The 20,443-nt window shown below is 40.9% G+C and overlaps 1 protein-coding gene across 1 annotated transcript in view; it reads right to left on the bottom strand.

The window, feature by feature from the left end:
* Positions 1–20,439, bottom strand: part of LOC105395854 (phosphoinositide 3-kinase regulatory subunit 4) — a 38,553-nt gene extending 18,114 nt beyond the window's left edge. The window contains exons 1-11 of the mRNA XM_048628336.1: positions 20,114–20,439; positions 19,507–19,687; positions 18,824–18,994; positions 17,035–17,220; positions 15,810–15,895; positions 15,091–15,297; positions 14,194–14,653; positions 13,790–13,982; positions 3,593–3,702; positions 1,660–1,768; positions 979–1,127 (exon numbers count right to left, since the gene is read on the bottom strand). Of these exons, the coding sequence (XP_048484293.1) occupies positions 979–1,127; positions 1,660–1,768; positions 3,593–3,702; positions 13,790–13,982; positions 14,194–14,653; positions 15,091–15,297; positions 15,810–15,895; positions 17,035–17,220; positions 18,824–18,994; positions 19,507–19,687; positions 20,114–20,205 (1,944 nt within the window). The 5' untranslated portion in view covers positions 20,206–20,439. The remainder of the gene's footprint in view (positions 1–978; positions 1,128–1,659; positions 1,769–3,592; positions 3,703–13,789; positions 13,983–14,193; positions 14,654–15,090; positions 15,298–15,809; positions 15,896–17,034; positions 17,221–18,823; positions 18,995–19,506; positions 19,688–20,113) is intronic.
* Positions 20,440–20,443: the final 4 nt, after the last annotated feature.

Genomic DNA, 20,443 nt, shown 5'->3' with positions numbered 1-20,443 from the left:
CAGACTGGTGAAAAAAGGGTATGGTATGCCGAAAAGGTGGTACAGGGGATCATTCTAAACCAGTTGCGTTCTAAAGCAACTTTCTACTCATTATTAAGCAACCATTATTCGTAAAAAAAGTCACATATAGCATATAATATCTAGGCTACATTCCATCCAGGAAAGACGTAATGCGTAACTCGCGCAGAAAAGCTAACGGTAAGAATTTTTTAAATATACATCGATGTCGATTCTGAAGGCAGAAATTCTAAATTTAGAGCTGTCAAAACCTTAATTTCTTTGTTTAAAATTCGACTCTATGGTTGTTTCCGTAAATGTCATTTTATGCTGGCAATTTTTTTAGTTTGACAGCGTTAACATTTCAATTTCTGCCTTCAGAATCGACATCATTTAAGTTGTTATTTTTAATGTTTATACAACTATGTGTTTTTTTTGGTGTTTCCAAATACGTAATTTGGTGACACCAAATAATTTTGGTTTATCTTACATACGTCGTACAAGGCACATAGGCAAGTAGGTATAAGGCAGATAATCAAGCAATCTGACCCCTCTCAGAAGCATTGTTACTATGAGAGGAGGGTCAGGTTTCTCTGCACATGACCGTTCATACTCCAGTGTACGGTGGCCTGCGCCTAAAAGTATACAGGCGGAGTTTTTAAAATAGCGATCCCTGATGATGAAGAGACCAGCTACATCTGTTATAAATCCGGGGACGTGTTGTGTGTGATGTGTGTAGCAGTGGTATTTATGTGGATGTGCTTGAGCAGCATGTGAGCTTGAGATCGCTATTTTAAAAACTCCGCCTGTATACTTTTGGGCGCAGGCCACCGTACATACTTGTTGCAACAGCGGGTGCAGCACGGGCGCGGCGTGGTGGTACATACTTGTTGCAACAGCGGGTGCAGCACGGGCGCGGCGTGGTGGTACATACTTGTTGCAACAGCGGGTGCAGCACGGGCGCGGCGTGGTGGTACATACTTGTTGCAACAGCGGGTGCAGCACGGGCGCGGCGTGGTGGCCCACATACGCGCTGACGCCGACCACCGAGTGGAAGAAGCTCGCGCGCAGCAACACCTCCTCCTTGTCGTTGAGGAACGTCACCATGTGCGACAGGATCACGTCGTTAGCTGGAATAATACTAATAATAATAAATTCATTTATTTCTGGTAATTTTTCATAATTACAAAAATAACCCATAGTTGTTGTTAGTAACAATAGCCCTTATTTCTATGTTAGTAGACAGAATACACAACAACATAAATTATTAAAAACACACAAATGAGTTGGGAATTGAACATTTATAAATGAACAGAAACACTAGATAGTCCAGTAAATAGGCCACTGTATGGCTTGGGTTTCTTCCTAAGACTGAAGGGCTATAATCTCCACGCTTGGCAGACAGGGAGATGGAACACATACATTTAACACCCATGCAAAATCGGAGAGCAACTATTTGTGTCTGCTCAGGATGGGATCGAACCCTCGGCACTAATCTTGAACTTTTTGGGCTTATTTAACAGAAAAGTATGTACTTTTTGTAGTTTTTAAACATACGTGCATCCAAAAATAAAAATGAACTTTACCTTGATCAATATTCAACTTTACCTAATAGCCATACAGGATATCTTACATAAAATACTGTCAAAGAATTAATCTCACCTTTCTGTTTCCCAAAGAAGATACAAAGCTTGGTGATGCCATTCTCCACGACCGCTCGCTTCACAGCCGCTTGCGAGTCCGTCAGCAGGCTGGACACGATCGAGCGCACCTAGAAACATATTTTCACTCTTTAACTCAGATCAACTACAAATAGATTCGCAATCGCCGTGTGCACTATTCTCTTTCTCACTCAAACCATAGATGTTGCCGACAAAAAAATAAAACCTAAATATGGGGAAATTTAACTTATCATAATAACAAAAACAAAACTTGAGTATATCGTCGGTTGATAGGAAAAAGACACTAAAGGCTAATTTTTCAATAGCCAGACAAAAGTTTTGCTGGGAAATAATTTTGATGCTGTTGCGTCTCAATGTTTCTCAATGTTTGTATTACCCAGATAACATTTATCTGAATATTGAAAAATCAGCCTTAGTGAGTTTATCCTGTCAACCGACGATATAAGAAAAAAAACTTTACTCATACTTATTTGATTTCAATATAATTATTTAATATACACAAACTGAGTGGATTGTATAATTCATTGTCTTCGTCCAATCGAAACAATCCTCTTCAAAATGTGCCGAACACAATTTTTGTATATTTCGTTGGTTCCCAATTTGTGCGACCGGTAATGTCTATCCATTTTCTTGATATTTTTTTTTCTGTCGGAAACCTATGAAAGAGATAAATGGATGAGCATGAGCATTATAATCGTAGGCCAAATATGTGATGGGGTTTTTTTTAAAGGAAACACGTATTTCGTATCAATACAATAAACTTTATATTATACAGAAGAAATCACACATGGAAGAAAAAAAAAGAAACGAACGTTTCCTCACAATGAGAGGCACCTCATTTGAAAGAGGAGAATGACTTCTACAAAATACAATCTTCACAAAAACCGAATTCGTGCGCCCCATTTGTAAACCCAACCCGAGTCCGTTACAATTTCTAGTATTTTCTTTGCATACTATAATATTTGTGGGTAAAATAAATTTTCAATAACTTGCAACACCATGTGATTTGTTATGATATGGTACCTCGTAATTTTTACTTAAAACTGATACTAAAAGACCTTACAGTATTAAAATTAGTATCGTTTTATATTAAAATCGAGCCAATAGATAGTACTATGATGAATGTAAGCTTGTTAAACTTGATAGTATCTACTTACATGTGAAAATATATCTCATCCATCATTCCATCGTGTTTTCGTTCAATATGCTCTGTACAACCGAACAAAATCCATCCACCCATGTCACACACTCGTTAAGTGATGATAATAGTCTAATAAACTTAATAAACACCCACAAATCACTAGCAAATCAAAAATAAATAGCATTTAGAAAATTTTGTTGTAACTGTCAGCCTTTGTTTGGCACAGATTTTTCATTTGTTTCATTGTTTGGCAAAGAGAACTGACGTAAACAGGCGCCACAGCAAAAAGGACAAAAAACATTTACAGCTTAACGTTTCTTTCTTACGCTTAATGTAGCTAAGCGTCTCTTTTTCGCAATGTCAGAACTGTCACGATTATACCCCTGTGCTCTTTAACGACCAGTTTCAATAGACAAAAACAATTCAACAGACTATGACATAAAAAAATTACATTCTGTCAAATCGTTTGAAAATTACTGTCATACAGCTATCGATAGATAAAGTTATTGAAACTGGTAGTATGATGCCTAAATTAAGAACTATAATCGTTAAGGTTTACAGCGCCATCTAGGGAACGGACGCTGCAACTTTGAAGGTATGTATAGGAGTTGGGGATAGAAGGAAATAAGAATTTGGTCGAATTTTGGAAAAAATTAAAATATCATAAGTATATGTATTATACAAATAATATTCAGGGACAGAAGACTTTCAAGGAAAGTATTTGAAGCGAAGCTCGCGGGCATCAGCTAGTCTAATGGGAGATATACATTACCATTTCATGTAAAGCGGAGAGTTCAGTTTCATAGTTGATATTCGTGGCTTCTTTGCCTCCCATGTTCTGTGTTTGGTCCAGGAATCTCACTGCGGTTTCGGCCAGTTTAGCTGCAAAACAAAAATACGAGTTAGAATTTTATACTGTGATTCCCATAACTTGACCAAAAATTGCGATGCAATGGGAGGTAACGCGTGTGAATTTGCCGCTAGGGGCGCTGGTGTCGACTGAGGTCAAGTGACATTTACTTTTCACTACTTTTCACTGGTATAATTTGAGGGGCTTCGTAACAAATTATATTTTTGTTCATTTCCCTGTTGAAAAGTGATCTAATTTCGCGAAATTATCGCAAATATTGATTATTGGTCGATGAATGTGCACGCTTTGAAAGCTGAATTAAGGAAAAGAGGCCCGAAAATATGTGTCCTCCTTTTCTTTCCGAACATAGCGGAACTGCACAACATTGCGGCATAGTAACTCGATATGGTGATAGTTATTTATAATTAATAAACTTATGACATACTTACATACATACATATCCTCACGGCTGTAATCCCCAAAGGGATAGTCAGAGGCGACTCGCAAGCGAGTCACCCGCTTTTAGCTGTACATTTGTACTCACGTGATAGGTCACGAGCCGTATCGCCGTTTTTGAATGAGTACAATGCACTGAAGTAGTTCGGGTAAGTGGGCAACCCGACTGTCAGATGTTTTCAAGCTGCCCGAAGGCCTCAGAGCCTGAAGACAAAAGTCTTCAACCACTGCGTCCTGCCAGTGATGACGTATGGTGCAGAGACGTGGACACTGACGGTAGGACTGGTCCACGGATTTCAAGTCGCTCAGCGTGCTATGGAGAGAGCTATGCTTGGGGTTTCTCTGATGAATCGTATTAGAAATGAGCTTATCCGTCAGAGGACTAAGGTTACATAGCTATCAAAATATTCAAGCTGAAGTATGGCTTGTCATATCTGCCGAAGAACTGATAACCGTTGGGGTAGACGGGTTCTCGAGTGGAGAACAGGCAAACGCAGCGTGGGACGCCCTCCTGACGACCTTAGGCGGGTAGCCGGTAGTGGTTGGATGAGGAAGGCCGAGGACCGAGTGTAGTGGCGCCCCTTATTGGGAGGGGCCTATTTCCAGCAGTGGATGATTATTGGCTGATGATGATGATGATGATAAAGGCCTCTGACTAGGCTTAACGACTGCTGCCGAAGCAGCAACCGGGACCCACGGCAGTCCGAAGCACGGAAGCGTCCAGAAAAGAATCACTTGATTCGGTCACCCATCCAACGGCTGACCGTGCCAGTTGTTGCTTAACCTCAGTGATCAGTTAAGGCCTCTACACACCAAAGCCGCTGACCCGGCGGCTCAGGCCGCCGGCTCAACCCGCCGGCCTCATTTTGTACAATCATGCCTCATTTTGTACTATGTTAACCCGCCGGCACTAGGCCGCCGGGCTATGCCGCCGGGTCAGCGGCTTTGGTGTGTAGAGGCCTACGATCACTGAAACTCGACTCGACTCGACTACGGACGCTTCTAAGCTTATGAGATTCAAGATTTTATAATATAAAAAGTATAAGTAATAGCTAATAGATAAAGTCGCTTTTGATAAGTTTGACAGCTATACCTCTTGACCTCAGTCGACAGTGGCGCCAACTGGTGAGCAAAAAAACGGTAGTCCCCATTATATGATGCTATGGAATTCATTGTCGGACTAGGTCCAAGCCTAGTTAAAAATACTGTTGTAATTTTTAGAGTGAGTACCTAGTTCTATCTTTTGTATTAGCGCTAGTGTTGCATACAATCAATCGCTTTTGATTTCCCCTAGGTCCTTGTTGGATAAATATATTTAATAAAATAAATATTATATAGGTTTTTGCTCACGTGATGGTTCAAGGTCCAAAGCTCGGCGTGGAGGGCCCTCCCGATGCTTGAGTAATCCGTTTTAATCTTGAGGTTCTCACACACAAAATCACATGTCCACTTATAATCGTATACACAAATATAATGCCTAATAGCAGCGGGTAATATTTAACCGAAAATACAAATATTGCGAATATTGAGACCGCGCCGAAATACAAGAGCAGATAACCCGACGAGAGGCTGCCAACGACTGAGTAGACTGTCAAAAATAAAAGAACCTACCCTCATACAAATATAAGAACCTACCCACATACAATTATTAAAGTGTTCGTCGGTACCGAACATTCTCCCGCCTAAGCAGTAACCGCTGCTTAAAAATAAATAAGTATACAAGTATATACGTACAACCGATTTTTTTTGTAATTAGTCTAAAGGCAGTCTAGATAGCCTCCCTATTGCCCGCTTGAGCGTTGCTCCATTTGCAACCCGAATATCCGCTAATCTGACCACACCATCCGATCCTGGGTAGAGTTTAATTATCCGACCGCGATTCCACTGAAGAGGAGGGACGTTGCAAAGTGTGAAGATATTCTAAGTGCCACCGATGCCAAAAACTTTGTGAAATTTGCTGTAACAGCTGAAACCGACTTAATCTATTCATCTTCACATCTTGCAACGGATACTCCGGTACAGCATCCAGCGGATGACCGATAAGAAAATGACCAGGGGTCAATACCTCCAGATCATGAGGGCTTGAGGAGATGGGACACAAAGGTCTAGAGTTCAGTACGGCCTCAATTTTGCAGAAAACCGTGCTAAGTTCCTCAAAAGTTAATTTTGTTTCCCCTATGCACCGTTTTAAATGAGTTTTCGCCGATTTAACCGCAGCCTCAAACAAACCACCCCATGATGGACAAGCTGGAGGATCAAAAATCCAAGTAATACCGCGCTTGGACATATTATGACCGATATAATTTTGATTTTGTTCCAAAAAACGATAAACTTCCCTTAAATAATTATCAGCACCCTTATAATTAGTGCCACAGTCCGACCGAATAAGGGAGGGCAAGCCGCGCCTTGACACAAGCCGAGACAAGGCGGCAATAAAAGCCTCAGTAGATAGTTCCGAAACCAACTCCAGGTGAACCGATTTTGTGGCCAGACACACGAACACGCATAAGTATGCTTTGGTGATTTTCGGATTCCGTAACTTATGTGTTTTGACCTGGAAAGGTCCAGCAAAATCCGTACCGATACCTTGAAAAGGTCTAGCCGAAGTAACGCGATCACGAGGCAAGTTACCCATCAATGGAATTCAATGTTACAAATTGAAAGGCCTGACGACTCAGTCGTCAGGCCTTTCAATTTGTAACATTGAATGCACTTAAAAGTGACATTCCTGACAGCTCTCTTAGCTGAAAGTACCCAAAAATTCCGTTGTAATATAGCCGTAAGAGCATTTGGTCCCACATGACAATTTTTCAAATGCAAATCCAAAATTAAAAGTTTTACGAAATGTCCCGATTTTGGCAGAAGCAAGGGATGTTTTGCTTCTAATCCGATCTCCGCATTTTGGAGCCGACCGCCAACGCGCAACAGTCCACGAGAGTCTACGAATGGAGTAAGACTCCTTAAATTGCCTCTGATCTGCTCGCCGTTACCTAGAGCTTCAATTTCCGAACCGAAATGTTTCTTTTGAATCAAACTGACCCAACAAAGTAAGGATTCTTTCCTTTCTGTCACCGTTAAATATTGCTTTGAAATCCGATTATTTTTATTTTTACAATTATGAATAAATCTCCGAATCCAACCTGTAGCCGATATTAATTTATCAAGTGAACTATATCTATCTAAAATCCACTCAAATTCCGAATCCGATTCCGTTTTAGTAACTGCACAACATCTTATACCAGGCAGTTCCGAAGGCCTCTCCACCTCGCGAGAGGGCCAGGCGGACTCATGTTGAGTAAGCCAGGCAGGTTCCCACCACAATGGATGAGAAAGTAACGTTGAAGCCGTTGACCCGCGTGAAGCGACGTCTGCCGGATTCAAATTGCCAGGTACATGTCGCCAGGTGATAGTAACCGCAGAATTTTGAATTTGTGAAACTCTGTTAGCCTCGTATACTTGAAGAGTATGAGGTGATGTATTAATCCATGCCAAAGAAATCATACTGTCGGTCCATCCAACTATCTCCTCAAATTCAACGGATCTTTGAAGACAAAGACTCACATGATTGAGAAGCTTAACCAGTAGCACGGCTCCACACAACTCCAATTTAGGAATGGTGGGACGTGTCCTGAGAGGGGCGACCTTGCTCTTAGGCATGAGCAAGTGTACCGACACCGAGCCGTCTTGGTTACTTGATCGCAAATAAACCACTGCCGCAAAACCTAACTCCGAAGCATCACAGAACCCATGTAATGAGTAGCTGCTTGCAGGCTTAGTCATAGTACATCGAGGAATAGCCAACCTTTTAAGGTTAACCAAGTCTTCCCGAAACGCTTGCCACTCACGCAACAAATCCGAAGGTAAAGGATCATTCCAATCGAGCTTGTTTAGCCAAAAACGCTGCAGTAAACATTTAACCCAATACACTACTGGGCAAATCCAACCCTTAGGGTCAAATATCCGGGCAACTACAGATAAAATAGATCGTTTAGTGTCCGAACTCGATGCACCAAGATTTAGTTTATAAGAAAAGACATCTCGAACCGGATCATACAAAACGCCGAGAACCGCAACCGTATGGGGATTTTCCGAATTTTCAAATAAGAGAGGTAATTGTTTATGATCATCAGGTAAACCTTGTAGAATTGCTGAGCTATTTGAAATCCATTTACGGAGCTCATAACCACCCGATTTCATTAAAGTAATGAGTTCTTGCTGAAGGCTCAACGCATCAGATTCCGAATCCGTACCAGTGATTATGTCATCTACGTACACATCTGTTCTTAAAACCGCTGCCGCACGAGGAAGGCTTTCACGCTCTTGCTCGGCGAGCTCCAAGATTGTTCGATTAGCAATGTACGGGCTACACCGCAACCCGTAAGTGTTAGTACACAACTCATATGTGAGGAGAGGCTGATCAGGAGACTCCCGCCATAATATAAGTTGGTACTTCCGATCCGATTCGTCTATTACCGTTTGCCGAAACATTTGTTTGACGTCACAAATGAAAATAATTTTATGTCTCCGAAAATTTAATAAAATGTCCGTTATGTCCCTTTGTAATTTGGGACCAGTGTGAAGACACTGATTCAATGATACGCCCGTAGATGTGACGCAACTGCCATTAAAAACCACTCGAATTTTGGGCACGTCACCCGAATATTTAAAAACCGCATGATGTGGGATAAAAAAGTGTTCCTCGCCCGATTTATAATTAAATTTTGAAACCGACATATGTCCCAGTTCTTCATACTCCCGCATAAAACTGATGTACTCCTTTCTTAAGGCCGAATTTTTCATAAGCCGTCTTTCTACCGCATGAAATTGTTTCTCGGCTATGTAACGAGACTCACCTAACACTGGACGCGAGGAAACAAATAAAAGTCGAGTAGAGAACCGACCGTCTGATAGTCGATGTGTATTTTGCTTATAAAGCTGTTCACACTCCTCATCAGCTGGGGTGATCTGTGAAACCGATGGAGGCTCCTCGACCTCCCAAAACTTTTGTAAAGCATCCGAAAGTGATAAAGCAAAAACATCACCTGCTGGCTCCGAAGTTACGTCCAACGAATGATCAATAGGTCCCAATAAAATGTAACCAAATACCGAATTATACGCCGTTAAACCGTTTGTACCTAAAGTAATTTTATCACCACCGACTAGTGAACCGTAAACATCCGAACCGAGTAATAACTCAACTGGTTTGGACTTATGAAACTCTGGATCAGCTAAGAACAGTCCTTCACATAAATTTAATACCGATTCATTTAAATTAAATGTTGGCTGATTACCGACAAGATTCCGTAAACAAGTAACCGGAGTGGAAATAACCGGAAACCGCTTTCCCGAAGGTGAAAATGAAACACAAGACCGACCGAAAATATTATCGAGTTCTAATCCTCCTACCCCTCTCACCAGCTCATCCGTAGGTTCTAACATTAATCCTAACTTCCTAGCTAAATTTAAGGTTATAAGAGAGCCTTGGGATCCTGCATCTAATAAAGCCCGAATTTCAACAAAATCATCCAAGTTATCACCATGCACTCTTACAATAGCCGTAGGAAGTAAAATAGTTTTATGTTGAACAGGTGATTGCAATGGGTAGGTAGGAGCCGTATCCTATTGTCGATCATTACAAGATCGCTGCGGCGCCTCACGTTCGCACCGCTGATCCCTTCGACCATCACCGTCACGCTGAGGGTGATGAGAATAACCGTTGCCGCCCACTTGAGCCACACGACGCGGGCTCCACTGGTCGTTCCTCCGACGCTCCGGGGACGCGGCGCGAGCCGTTGACATCCGAGGTGAACGGGTTCGATTCCCGCCGCCGCCGCGACGATAAAACTCCGCGCTCCCGCCCGCACGCGGCGGCGAGCGTCTGTCCGATGTACCATTATTCACACGAGGCTGTGCAGTGCCTACCCGATTGAAACACAGCAATGGATGGTGCTTCTGGCTACCACATCCATCGCATTGCGGCACCTGGCGGCAGTCACGGTAGTGATGACTAGCCAAACAGAAATAACATAGCCGCTTCCGAGTAACAAATTCCTTCCGAGCTACGGGTGTAAGTTCCCTGAACCGTGAACATCTATTCAACACCGAGTGCGACGACTCACCACAGTAAGCGCAGTACGGGACTTGCGCTGCCGCAACCGCATAATTTTGGTGGCGCCGTGGAGGGCGCTGGTCCTCGCGATTATTATGAGAAACAAATTCTCTCTTGGTACTCTCCAATAACCGACATTCTGTTTCTAAAAATTCTACCAACTCCGAGAATGTTGGTATAACATCTGTTTCGGTACCGTATTTTTGTTCGAACCGAGTTTTAATTGATGGCGGCAATTTAGTACTAGCAATATACAGTAGCAAAAAGGACCATTCAGCTACAGGGAATCCCAAACGTTCCAGCGAGTTTGTTGCCATAATTAATGGATTTAAAAATTGCGATCGCAATCCGATTAAATTTGACGAAATAATTGGCAAGTTCATAATTTGACCGACATGAACGTCCGCTAGATGGCGGGAATTTTGGTATCTCCGCATCAAAAGGTCACGAGCTGTTTTATAACCAGCATCCGATATTTTAATATGTTGAATTAGTCCGCGAGCCTCACCAGAAATGCATGACATTAAATAAGCTAGTTTCTGTGAGGGTGACAAATCCGTACGATTATCTACCAAGCTGTCAAATAAATTATTAAATCCGACCCATTGATCCAAATCACCCGTAAAAATAGGTAACTGCAGGGTAGGTAATCTCGACACCAAAGCCTCTGAGTCGAACCTGTGTCCGTCTGACCGCGGCTCCGACTCGTCCGTGGAACCGCTCGTGCTCCGGCGTTGTTTTAATTTTTCATACATTAATTTGTCAAAAGCTTCTAATGCCCTCACATACTCCTTACGTGCCGCTTCTAAAATTTGATTTTCCGAATTATTTTCCGGGTCCGCGAGTTCAATTATTCGTTGATATGAAGCTTCTAAACTCGTAAATTCCGTATTAACCGTTAACAGTCGAACAGAGATACGGTTGACATGTTCAGGTCGATCCAGCAAGTCAGCACTGTCAATAAGCCATTGAAGTTTTACTTTAAATACCGAAAACGATGCTCTCAAAGCCATATTACAATCTTAAACAATAAACAACGCAACAATACCGAACTCGATGGTCGGTTATGAATATCACCTCACTTTATAACGTCAATATTTACTAACTCCTGAAATTTATTCAAATAAAACTTTATCCCGTATTATAAGTATAATATTTACTATGAAATTAACCAGTTATCTTTAATCAAAAAGCTATATATACTGTTACAAAGTGACTAAACCAACCGCCATTTAAATTCACAATAATATTAACTACACTTCAATATTACAGCCGTAAATTATTCAACATAAAGTAACTAGGTACTTTCTCAGGTCGAATCACCAAATCACCGACCAAATCTCACCACAGCAATACTGCACGATTAGTTAATAAATAGGTAAATATGTTTAACTTAAAAGATAAATGATTCAACGCCCATAGCGAGCTGAGACAATATGGTAATTACTAACGTGAGACGTAATTGTACCTACCGAATATCTGAGTTACAATAATAATCAAATTATAGCCGTAAAGTTAAGTAGTTAGCTACCGTAGCTACCGTAGTACCTACCGTACGAAAACCAACACAAATATAAGTATTGACCGAACCGAAATAAATATACCTATACTTAGTACAATAGAAACTGTATTCCGAAAGTAAAATTATTACGTAAACAATATGCAATGAAGCTAACCGAATTGATAACGCCGCCCTGAGCTAACCTCAAAAACTTACGTAACACGAAAACCTAATAATATAGCCGTATTAAAACCACGCTCTGCTACCAAAATGTTGATAAATATATTTAATAAAATAAATATTATATAGGTTTTTGCTCACGTGATGGTTCAAGGTCCAAAGCTCGGCGTGGAGGGCCCTCCCGATGCTTGAGTAATCCGTTTTAATCTTGAGGTTCTCACACACAAAATCACATGTCCACTTATAATCGTATACACAAATATAATGCCTAATAGCAGCGGGTAATATTTAACCGAAAATACAAATATTGCGAATATTGAGACCGCGCCGAAATACAAGAGCAGATAACCCGACGAGAGGCTGCCAACGACTGAGTAGACTGTCAAAAATAAAAGAACCTACCCTCATACAAATATAAGAACCTACCCACATACAATTATTAAAGTGTTCGTCGGTACCTAGTAGACTGTAGGGCGGAATTCTTATAGTGACTAGTTGTACAGGGTGTTGTAAAAAGGGTATAAGTACTAAACCGGAAAATTTAATCAGAATGATAAAATACTGTTTTTTTTTATAAAAAAACCCTTTGGCAACATCCTGTATAGTTACCAATATAGTTAGCGGAAAGCTATGGATCGCATCCAGTGACGTGCTTTGGGAGAGGCCTACGTCCAGCAATGGACTGCTATAGGCTGCTCATGATGATAAGTGTTATAATTAAAGTTACCAATAATGCATATTGTATTTATGTAGTTACCAATATAGTTAGCCAGCGCGCGTCGTGGCGCGGGGTAACATGTTGTATACTTACCAATGTATTGTAAGTGATGATGATTGGTCCGACTGATTTCGGCCATGGCGACCACTTCGAGCCCTAGTTCTGTTGGAGCGCGTGCGCCCTAAGATGGCTAATATAGCCGATCTTTGCGGCGAACCCCCGTCAAAACGGCTGAACCGATTTCAATGAAATTTGCCAGAGAGTTAGCTGAAACCCTGGATTAACACATAGGTTCCTTTTTATCGCGGAATTCCCACGGGCAAACTTTTTAAGGCGCAGCTTGCGGGAAATCTAGTGTTGCATCTAAATTCTGATTTCAGTTTCGGGCTTAGATATACCATGCTGCACATGCTGGTGTCGGCTTAGTATACCCTTTTTGCAACACCCTGTATAAATATATAAAATCAATCGCTTTTCATTTCTTCAAGGACTGAATCCCTATAGTGACTAGTTGTAGGTTGTAGTATATCTAGTGGTAAGTATATATAGTCACCAATATAGTTAGCCAGCGCGCGTCGCGGCGCGGGGTGGGGGTCCGTGGCCCGCGGCGCCAGCTCCGGCAGGATGTACTCCGGGAACACGCTGCAGTCTGAGCGTGGGAGGTCCTCTACTAGTGACACGGCGTGGGACGCCCCGCCACCGCCGCCGCGGCAACATGTTGTATACTTACCAAGATATTGTAACTATACAAGTTACCAATACATATTATAAATGCGAAAGTAACTGTGTCTGTCTGTCTGCTTTTTCTCTCACTCTTTCATGCCAAAACTACTAAACGGATTTGAATGAAATTTAGTATACATATGGTCTAGACCCTAAAAAAGAATATAGGCTACTTTTTATCCCGGAATTCCCACGGGAAAACTAATTAAGGTGACGCGAAGCTCGCGGGAACAGCTAGTAATATTATAAAGGCGACAGTTTGTGCGTATGTGTGTGTGTGTGTGTGTATGTTTGTTACCTCTTCACGTCAAAACAGCTGAACCGATTGTAATAAAATTTGGTATGATGTTACCTTCGATTAACACTTAGGCTACTTTTTAAGGCGTAGCTCGTTGGAACAACTATTAATGCATATTGTATTTATGTAGTTACCAATATAATTAGCTAAGGCTCGTCTTGGCGCGGGGTGGGGGTCCGTGGCTCGCGGAGCTAACTCCGGCAGGATGTACTCCGGGAACACGCTGCAATCCGAGCGTGGGAGCTCCTCTACCAGCGACACGGCGTGGGACACCCCCGCGATGGCGGCCGCGCGCACCCGCGGGACGGAGTCGTGGGTTAGGAAGATCTGTTGAGATGGGGGGGGTTGTTTAGTTGTGAGGTAGTTGTTTTTGGTGTTGGAATACATGGCGCTGGCTGGCTGGCTTACTGGCTATTTTTTGATAATGTATGTTATTGTTATTGTTTATTATTTTTTGTTATTGTTTATTTATGATTATCTTCAATTAGCGAGGAATTTTGTCACTTATGATAAAAAATACAGGTAGAAATATACTCACAATATAAGGCAGTATCCTATCTAGAATCACTTCAGAACTGCTATTTTCACACAGCAGTTGCAATATTTCCAAACTATACAGCTTCGAGGTACAATGGTGTAAACCCCTAATACATGACGTCACTAGTGACGTAATCAGAATTAAACCTTCGCTATCCGCCCCAGTCTGTTTCTTAACTGACGTTTTAACTTCCTCTTCTACGTCATCTGTCAGTTTGACGTTTACGACCTTGAAGCCATCTTTGTTTAGCTTGTCTATGGTGTCTATGGTTTTGTTGTCTGTGGTCTCGTCTACTAAGTCTTGGTAGTTTTTCGCATCGGACGGCTGTGTGAATATTTTGATGATGTTCTTTATGTCTTGATGGATGCGAAGGATTTTTTCGTCGGGAGGTAGGATTGGTTGCGCGGAGAATATTAGCATGTAGGACTGCAGGAATGAGTAGAAGTATTCTGGGAACAGGCTGTGGACAAAAATATATAAGCAGATGTAAATTTAGTTTGGCGACTTTTTACTTACAAAAGGCGCCACTAGTGGTAGCTAGGTAAGATGAAACAAGTGGCAGAAGAAATTATATTAAAATATAATTTCTATATAATTATATTAAAATATAATTTCTAGGGTATTATATGAAAATCTAAACTTGCATTCAGTACACTGATCTATACAAAATGATATTTTTTGTGATATTTTGGCTAAACAGGTCATTGTTTTGAACTAATAACCATTGTTTGTGTGCAATAAAGAAATACCTATTAATAACTGAACTAATAATCATTTTCGTGTGCAATAAAGAATCATCTATCTAAAAGCCAATTTACTTAAAATTTAATTAAACTTTAACTTGTGCAATAAAGAATTATCTATCTAATAACCCATTTACAATTCAATTTAACACACCTTCCACGAGCCATATCCAGATACAGCTCGGCGCTCTTCCTGTCCTTGGGGTCCCTCTCTGTCATAGACAACAGGATCTCCCTGAGCAGCGGGTCGGCGTCGCGGGGCGCCATGCTGGCCGGGCGTGGGGAGCCGTTCCGGTACGCGAGGAGACCGGGCAGGTCGAGGGCCGGGGTGCCGTCGTTCCAGAGCTCTATTAGGGCGCAGCTGTAGGGGAATGGTAAATAAGAATAGAATTATCTTTACCATGATGACGATGATTACAGACGAGAAACTATGAATAATAGACGGCCTTATCGCTAAGAGCTGGAGATAAATAATTTAAGTATAGCCAATGTAAACATATTATAGCATATATGAAGCTGAGCGTGGGATGCCATCCAGTACGCTGAATCCTAAAACAGGGCCAGTAGTAACTAAATGATGAAGGTCGAGAACAGAGTGTTGTGGCTGCCACCTCAATTTGAGAGGTCTTTGTCCGGCAGTTAAATAAACTGTGGTTGTCCACTAGTTTAGGCCGCGTCCACGACACCAGCGCACGGAAACCACAGATTAACTAGAGCGGCACAGACTATTATTAATTACTCTATGGCGGAGATTTGTACGTCATTCTCCGCATTGGAGTAAATAATTCTAGTGCCTTCCGCCGCCCCGCACGCTGGCATCGTGGACGCGGCTTAACGGGTAATTTATTACGAGTATAAACATGTGAAACTCACCCAGCAGAAAATATATCCATAGAGGGCACCAGCTCTCCTACTTTGCAGGGAGACTCGCTGAGCAGCAGCCCGCCCGCCTGGTCGCCCTGTAAGTAGAATAAAATAAATTACAAACACCTGCCAGGGTGGCAGGGCTACACGGGTTCGTTATCGACGTCGATAAACTCCTCTAATGTGTGCTCCACCAATCACAGCGCTGTATTATCCACAGTTCCACCAAATGCGCTTTATATTTTCTATAAATCGTCGCCTTGAAGGTCAACTAGTCTAACACACACATTTTATGCACCCTCTGCTCTATACCCTTTGCTCTCATTCGTTCGTTTTCGTCAGCATAGAGTAACCCTCCTAGTCCTTCTCTTCTCTTCAATTTTCTATCTATTTACACAACTCACCGGCGGCCGATGCCCGGCCTCAGTCTTCACTATCGGTCTATCTATCTATGTATTCAGAAGCAGATAATTTTCAAAAAATTGACTCTCTATTTTTTTCTAATTTTTTTTCACCGGCGTTCTTTTCTTTCTATCTTTATACACAACTCACTGGCGTTCTTTTCTTTCTAATCTATTTACACAACTCACCGGCGGGCGATGCCCGGCCTCCGTCTTCACTATCCGCTCCGGCGCCACGAAGCAGAGCCGGCGGCGCGACGTGTCGAAGAAGCAGCTGAGCGACTCTATCTCGTTATACTAAACGTAATGATTGCACGACATCGACAGCAAGTCTAGTACAGGTTTTACATTTTTTTTAAATATATGAATTTTTACGGTTTCTTCTGTCAAAAGTTGCATGATAGATTCCGCTACAGGCGCCACTTTGTATGCGAGAAAACGTAAACTTTTATAGTTTCCGACAATCTAACAAACCTGTAGTACCTGTACTAGACCCTCTGCTCGTTTTTCGTCAGCATAGAGTAACCATTTTATTTAATTGTCGGTCGAATGGCGTAGTGGCCCTGACTGCTATGCCGAAGGTCCAGGGTTCGATTCCCGGCTGGGGTAGATATTTGTTTAAAGACAGATATTTGTACTCGGGTCTTGGGTGTTGATATTTATATTTAATATGTACCTATCTATCTATGTATTTGTGTAGATATCTCAGCTGTCCGATACCCATAACACAGGCTCTGCCTAGCTTGGGCTCGGATGGCCGTGTGTGAGATGTCCCCACATATAAAAAACCCTCCTGGTCCTTCTCTTATCTATTCTATCTCTCTCTAACTCACCGGCGGGCGATGCCCCGCCTCCGTCTTCACAATCCGCTCCGGAGCCACATAGCAGAGCCTTCGCCGCGACGTGTCGAAGAAGTAGCTGAAGTCGGCCGGGTTGTCCTCAGGCAGGAAGGTCGGCTTGAACGACGCGATGTCCGTCAGGAGCACCCACAGCCAGGAGGTCACCATTATGTTCTCTAACTGTGGGTGAAGGAGGGTGGAATTAATTAGATTTTTAGATAGATAGATAATTCTTTATTGCACACAAACACAGAAATTACGACGAGGAAATACACAACATAGATGGTACAATTGGCGGCCTTATTACTAAGAGTAATTTCTTCCAGACTTCCTCGGAGTAGAGAAATTATACATAAGAAAAGAGGAAAGTGCAAAAAAAATACAAACAAATACAAATACAAAAATACAAAATACAAAAATTGTTTATTGTCTTAACAAAGATTTCTTAATAAGTAGTAATTTGAAGCCTCCTTTTAGGCGTTGGAAACGCCTGTGCCAGGAGACTCCGCTCTTCCTGTATATCATCTAGTTTAAACTTAAGCGTTTATTACTGATTAACAATTTTTGGTTTTGCATGCAATAGATTAAAAATTAAAAATTAAAAATAACAATTCAGAATGTGTACGTAATTAATTAATTATAAATATAAAAGTACCTGCGTGGAGTGTGCGCGTGTGTGTGTGTGTTTGTGCGTGTGTGTGTGAGTGTGTATGTGTGAAGGTGTGTAATTGTGTATCAGTTGAGTGTGCTTAATTGTAACTGTAAGTGTAATATTACGACAATTCCGATAAAAGTTCCTCTGTTTCCGTATAATTAAGTTTAGCTAGCCACTCGCTTACAGAAATTTTGCATTCTTTGTATGTTTTGTCCGCGATGTCCAGCTGTTTGTTGAACCTATTATATAGTTGGGCAGAACGTGTTTGGAATTGTATACTGGCAAATTTAGTTTTAGTACTTGGGACGATGGCAATTTTATGTTTCCGTCTTTTTAGTTTGAGGGTTGCATTAGGTTTTACTATTTTATGATATTTTAAAATGGTGTTTGTTATGAAAAGTTTTCTGACAGACTGGAGACCGCACTCCTCGTATAGTTTTTCAGTGGAATAGCGTCTTTTTTTAAACATCATAACTTTTAATAACGATCGCTGAGCCCTTTCCACTTCTAGGAAACGTGTTTTAAAAGTTCCACCCCATATAGGAATACAGTAGGAAATTACGGATTGTACAAACATAACTTATACTTACAGGAAAATAATATTAGATACGGAAGAGCAAATTAAAATAATACAGTCATATTGATAAAGAGATTTAGTAAGAGAAACGAAATAAAATATATTCACTATATATTTTTGCCTTTCCCGATTGTTAATGTTTATGCACAATATGATTATGACTGTAATCCCAAAGGGTATTTTTTTAGGTACTCATGTGATAACTCGCTAGCACTATGGTTATTTTGGAATGTGTTCAACGCACTTAAAGTACACCTCTCTACAATCTAAAATACCTATTAGATTTGAGTTTTTTTTCTTCATAATATAAAAGCATGTGGAAAAATGGTTCGGACTCTAAAAAATCCGACTTTATTTTCAATCAACTAATCTTGTTAGTTTGAACTTCCTTAAGTCTTATTATAAAAAATACTCCCCATTCAATCTTTGTATTGAAGAAAGAAAGTTTTAAGAGGTTTAAACAATTTTCTGTTTTCATTCCATTTTAATTTTCATCTTTATTTTGCAGGGTTAAGCCACCCCATCCAATGAACTAAAAAACTAAGCCTTGCCTTAATATCCCCATGGCAGATCCCCAGCTGGTGCATCCGGTGCAGCGCGTACAGCACCTGGAATGTGACCCAGCGCCGCTCCAGCGCAGTAAGGAACGGTCGCGTCGACATGCGGTCGTATACGCTGCATTTGCAGTACTCTCGCATTAGGAGGCCGGCTTTGTCTGTTAGCTGTGGAGTGGGGGGAGGTAGAATTATAAAATAAGTTATGACGAATTTGTCTGTTAGTTGAAGGGCAGAAGTTTTATTAGAGATACAAAAATAATTATCTTAAAATAGGAGATTCAGATCTGACAATTCACAGTTTAATGGTAGTAGAGACTATGCAATAATCATAGATGGTTTTTAAAGGGCCCATTTTATTTTTGACACCAGCCATGAGCTACTTAAACTAGCAAAAGGCTACCATAAAGTTTGGCTATAGATGAACACAGTGACTTTTAAGTATCATTTAAAGAAGAATTATTTTATAGTAATATTTTTCCATTTTGCAGCTGTCTAGCACTGCTTCCTAATATTTTAACATAGCCCTGTTTATTTTTTACTGCTGGCCCTAGACCTCTCCATGCTTGTCTCTTTGCTTTGTTTACAGTTCTCTTTCGTCAGTCATCTGATGCTTTCCCTGCCATCACCACATAATGTTACCTTGTCATTTTCATGTTTACTATAAAAATATCACTTACAATGACCCTCTGGAATGGCAGACAGTTGAATGCAGACGCTAGCTGCTCCTTTATCTTCAGGATCCTCTCCTTGTGTTCTGCAAGCGGCAGCGACGGGTCGTGCACCGCAAACACCTTGACCACCACAAGGCCCTCCCGGGACCGCGCGCGAGCCACCTTGAGGAACCGCGTGGAGCCCATACTGGAATTATGGGTAGAATAAGTGTTGAGTGAAAGGCTATTGTTGTCTGTTTAGGTATCTCTGATGATGAGGATATATGTAAAATTTAAGAAAAGATGAAATGTTTTTTATTTCACCATTGATAGCATGATGCACTAAAGTATAGAAGTTGTAGTACAAGTTATTGTTAATTCATGGGAATTATTAAGGATAGGACAAATATCAAAACTTTAGCTAATCTCCTGAACTGAAACAATTAATTTAGCTGTTTTTAAACTAATACCTATTATGTTTTTAAACGTTGTATCATTCATTACAGAATTTAACTGAATAATCTCATTTACACAAAACACAAAGATATAATAATGGATGTGGGTTAGAACAATATGACATGGCCATGGCCATAACAAGAAAACAGCTGATTAATTATTTATCTATAAACTTTACCTTTGATCGAAAGAAAGGTCGACATGATCGCTGAGATAATGCTCCACGGGATAGATTTGAGACGGAGCAATTCCTACCAGTTGGTTTCCCATTGTTTAGTATTTTTCAAACTAATACATAGCAAATAACTCTTATAAAAAGATCTCAACCATCCACAATAAATATTTTTCAGACTTGAAAATATAACGACCGAAAACTTAAACTTCTAGTTTCATTTCAGTGGTAGGCTTTTTTTTACAAAAATACTGGACAAGATTAATTTTATAATAATCAAATTCTACAACTTGCAGAAAATATTTTCACTTTTCACGAATATTTATTTTGATTTTT

Source organism: Plutella xylostella, chromosome 20 (genome assembly GCF_932276165.1).
Source record: "Plutella xylostella chromosome 20, ilPluXylo3.1, whole genome shotgun sequence".
Classification (NCBI taxonomy): domain Eukaryota; kingdom Metazoa; phylum Arthropoda; class Insecta; order Lepidoptera; family Plutellidae; genus Plutella; species Plutella xylostella.
This window is presented reverse-complemented; position numbering and strand designations above follow the sequence as displayed.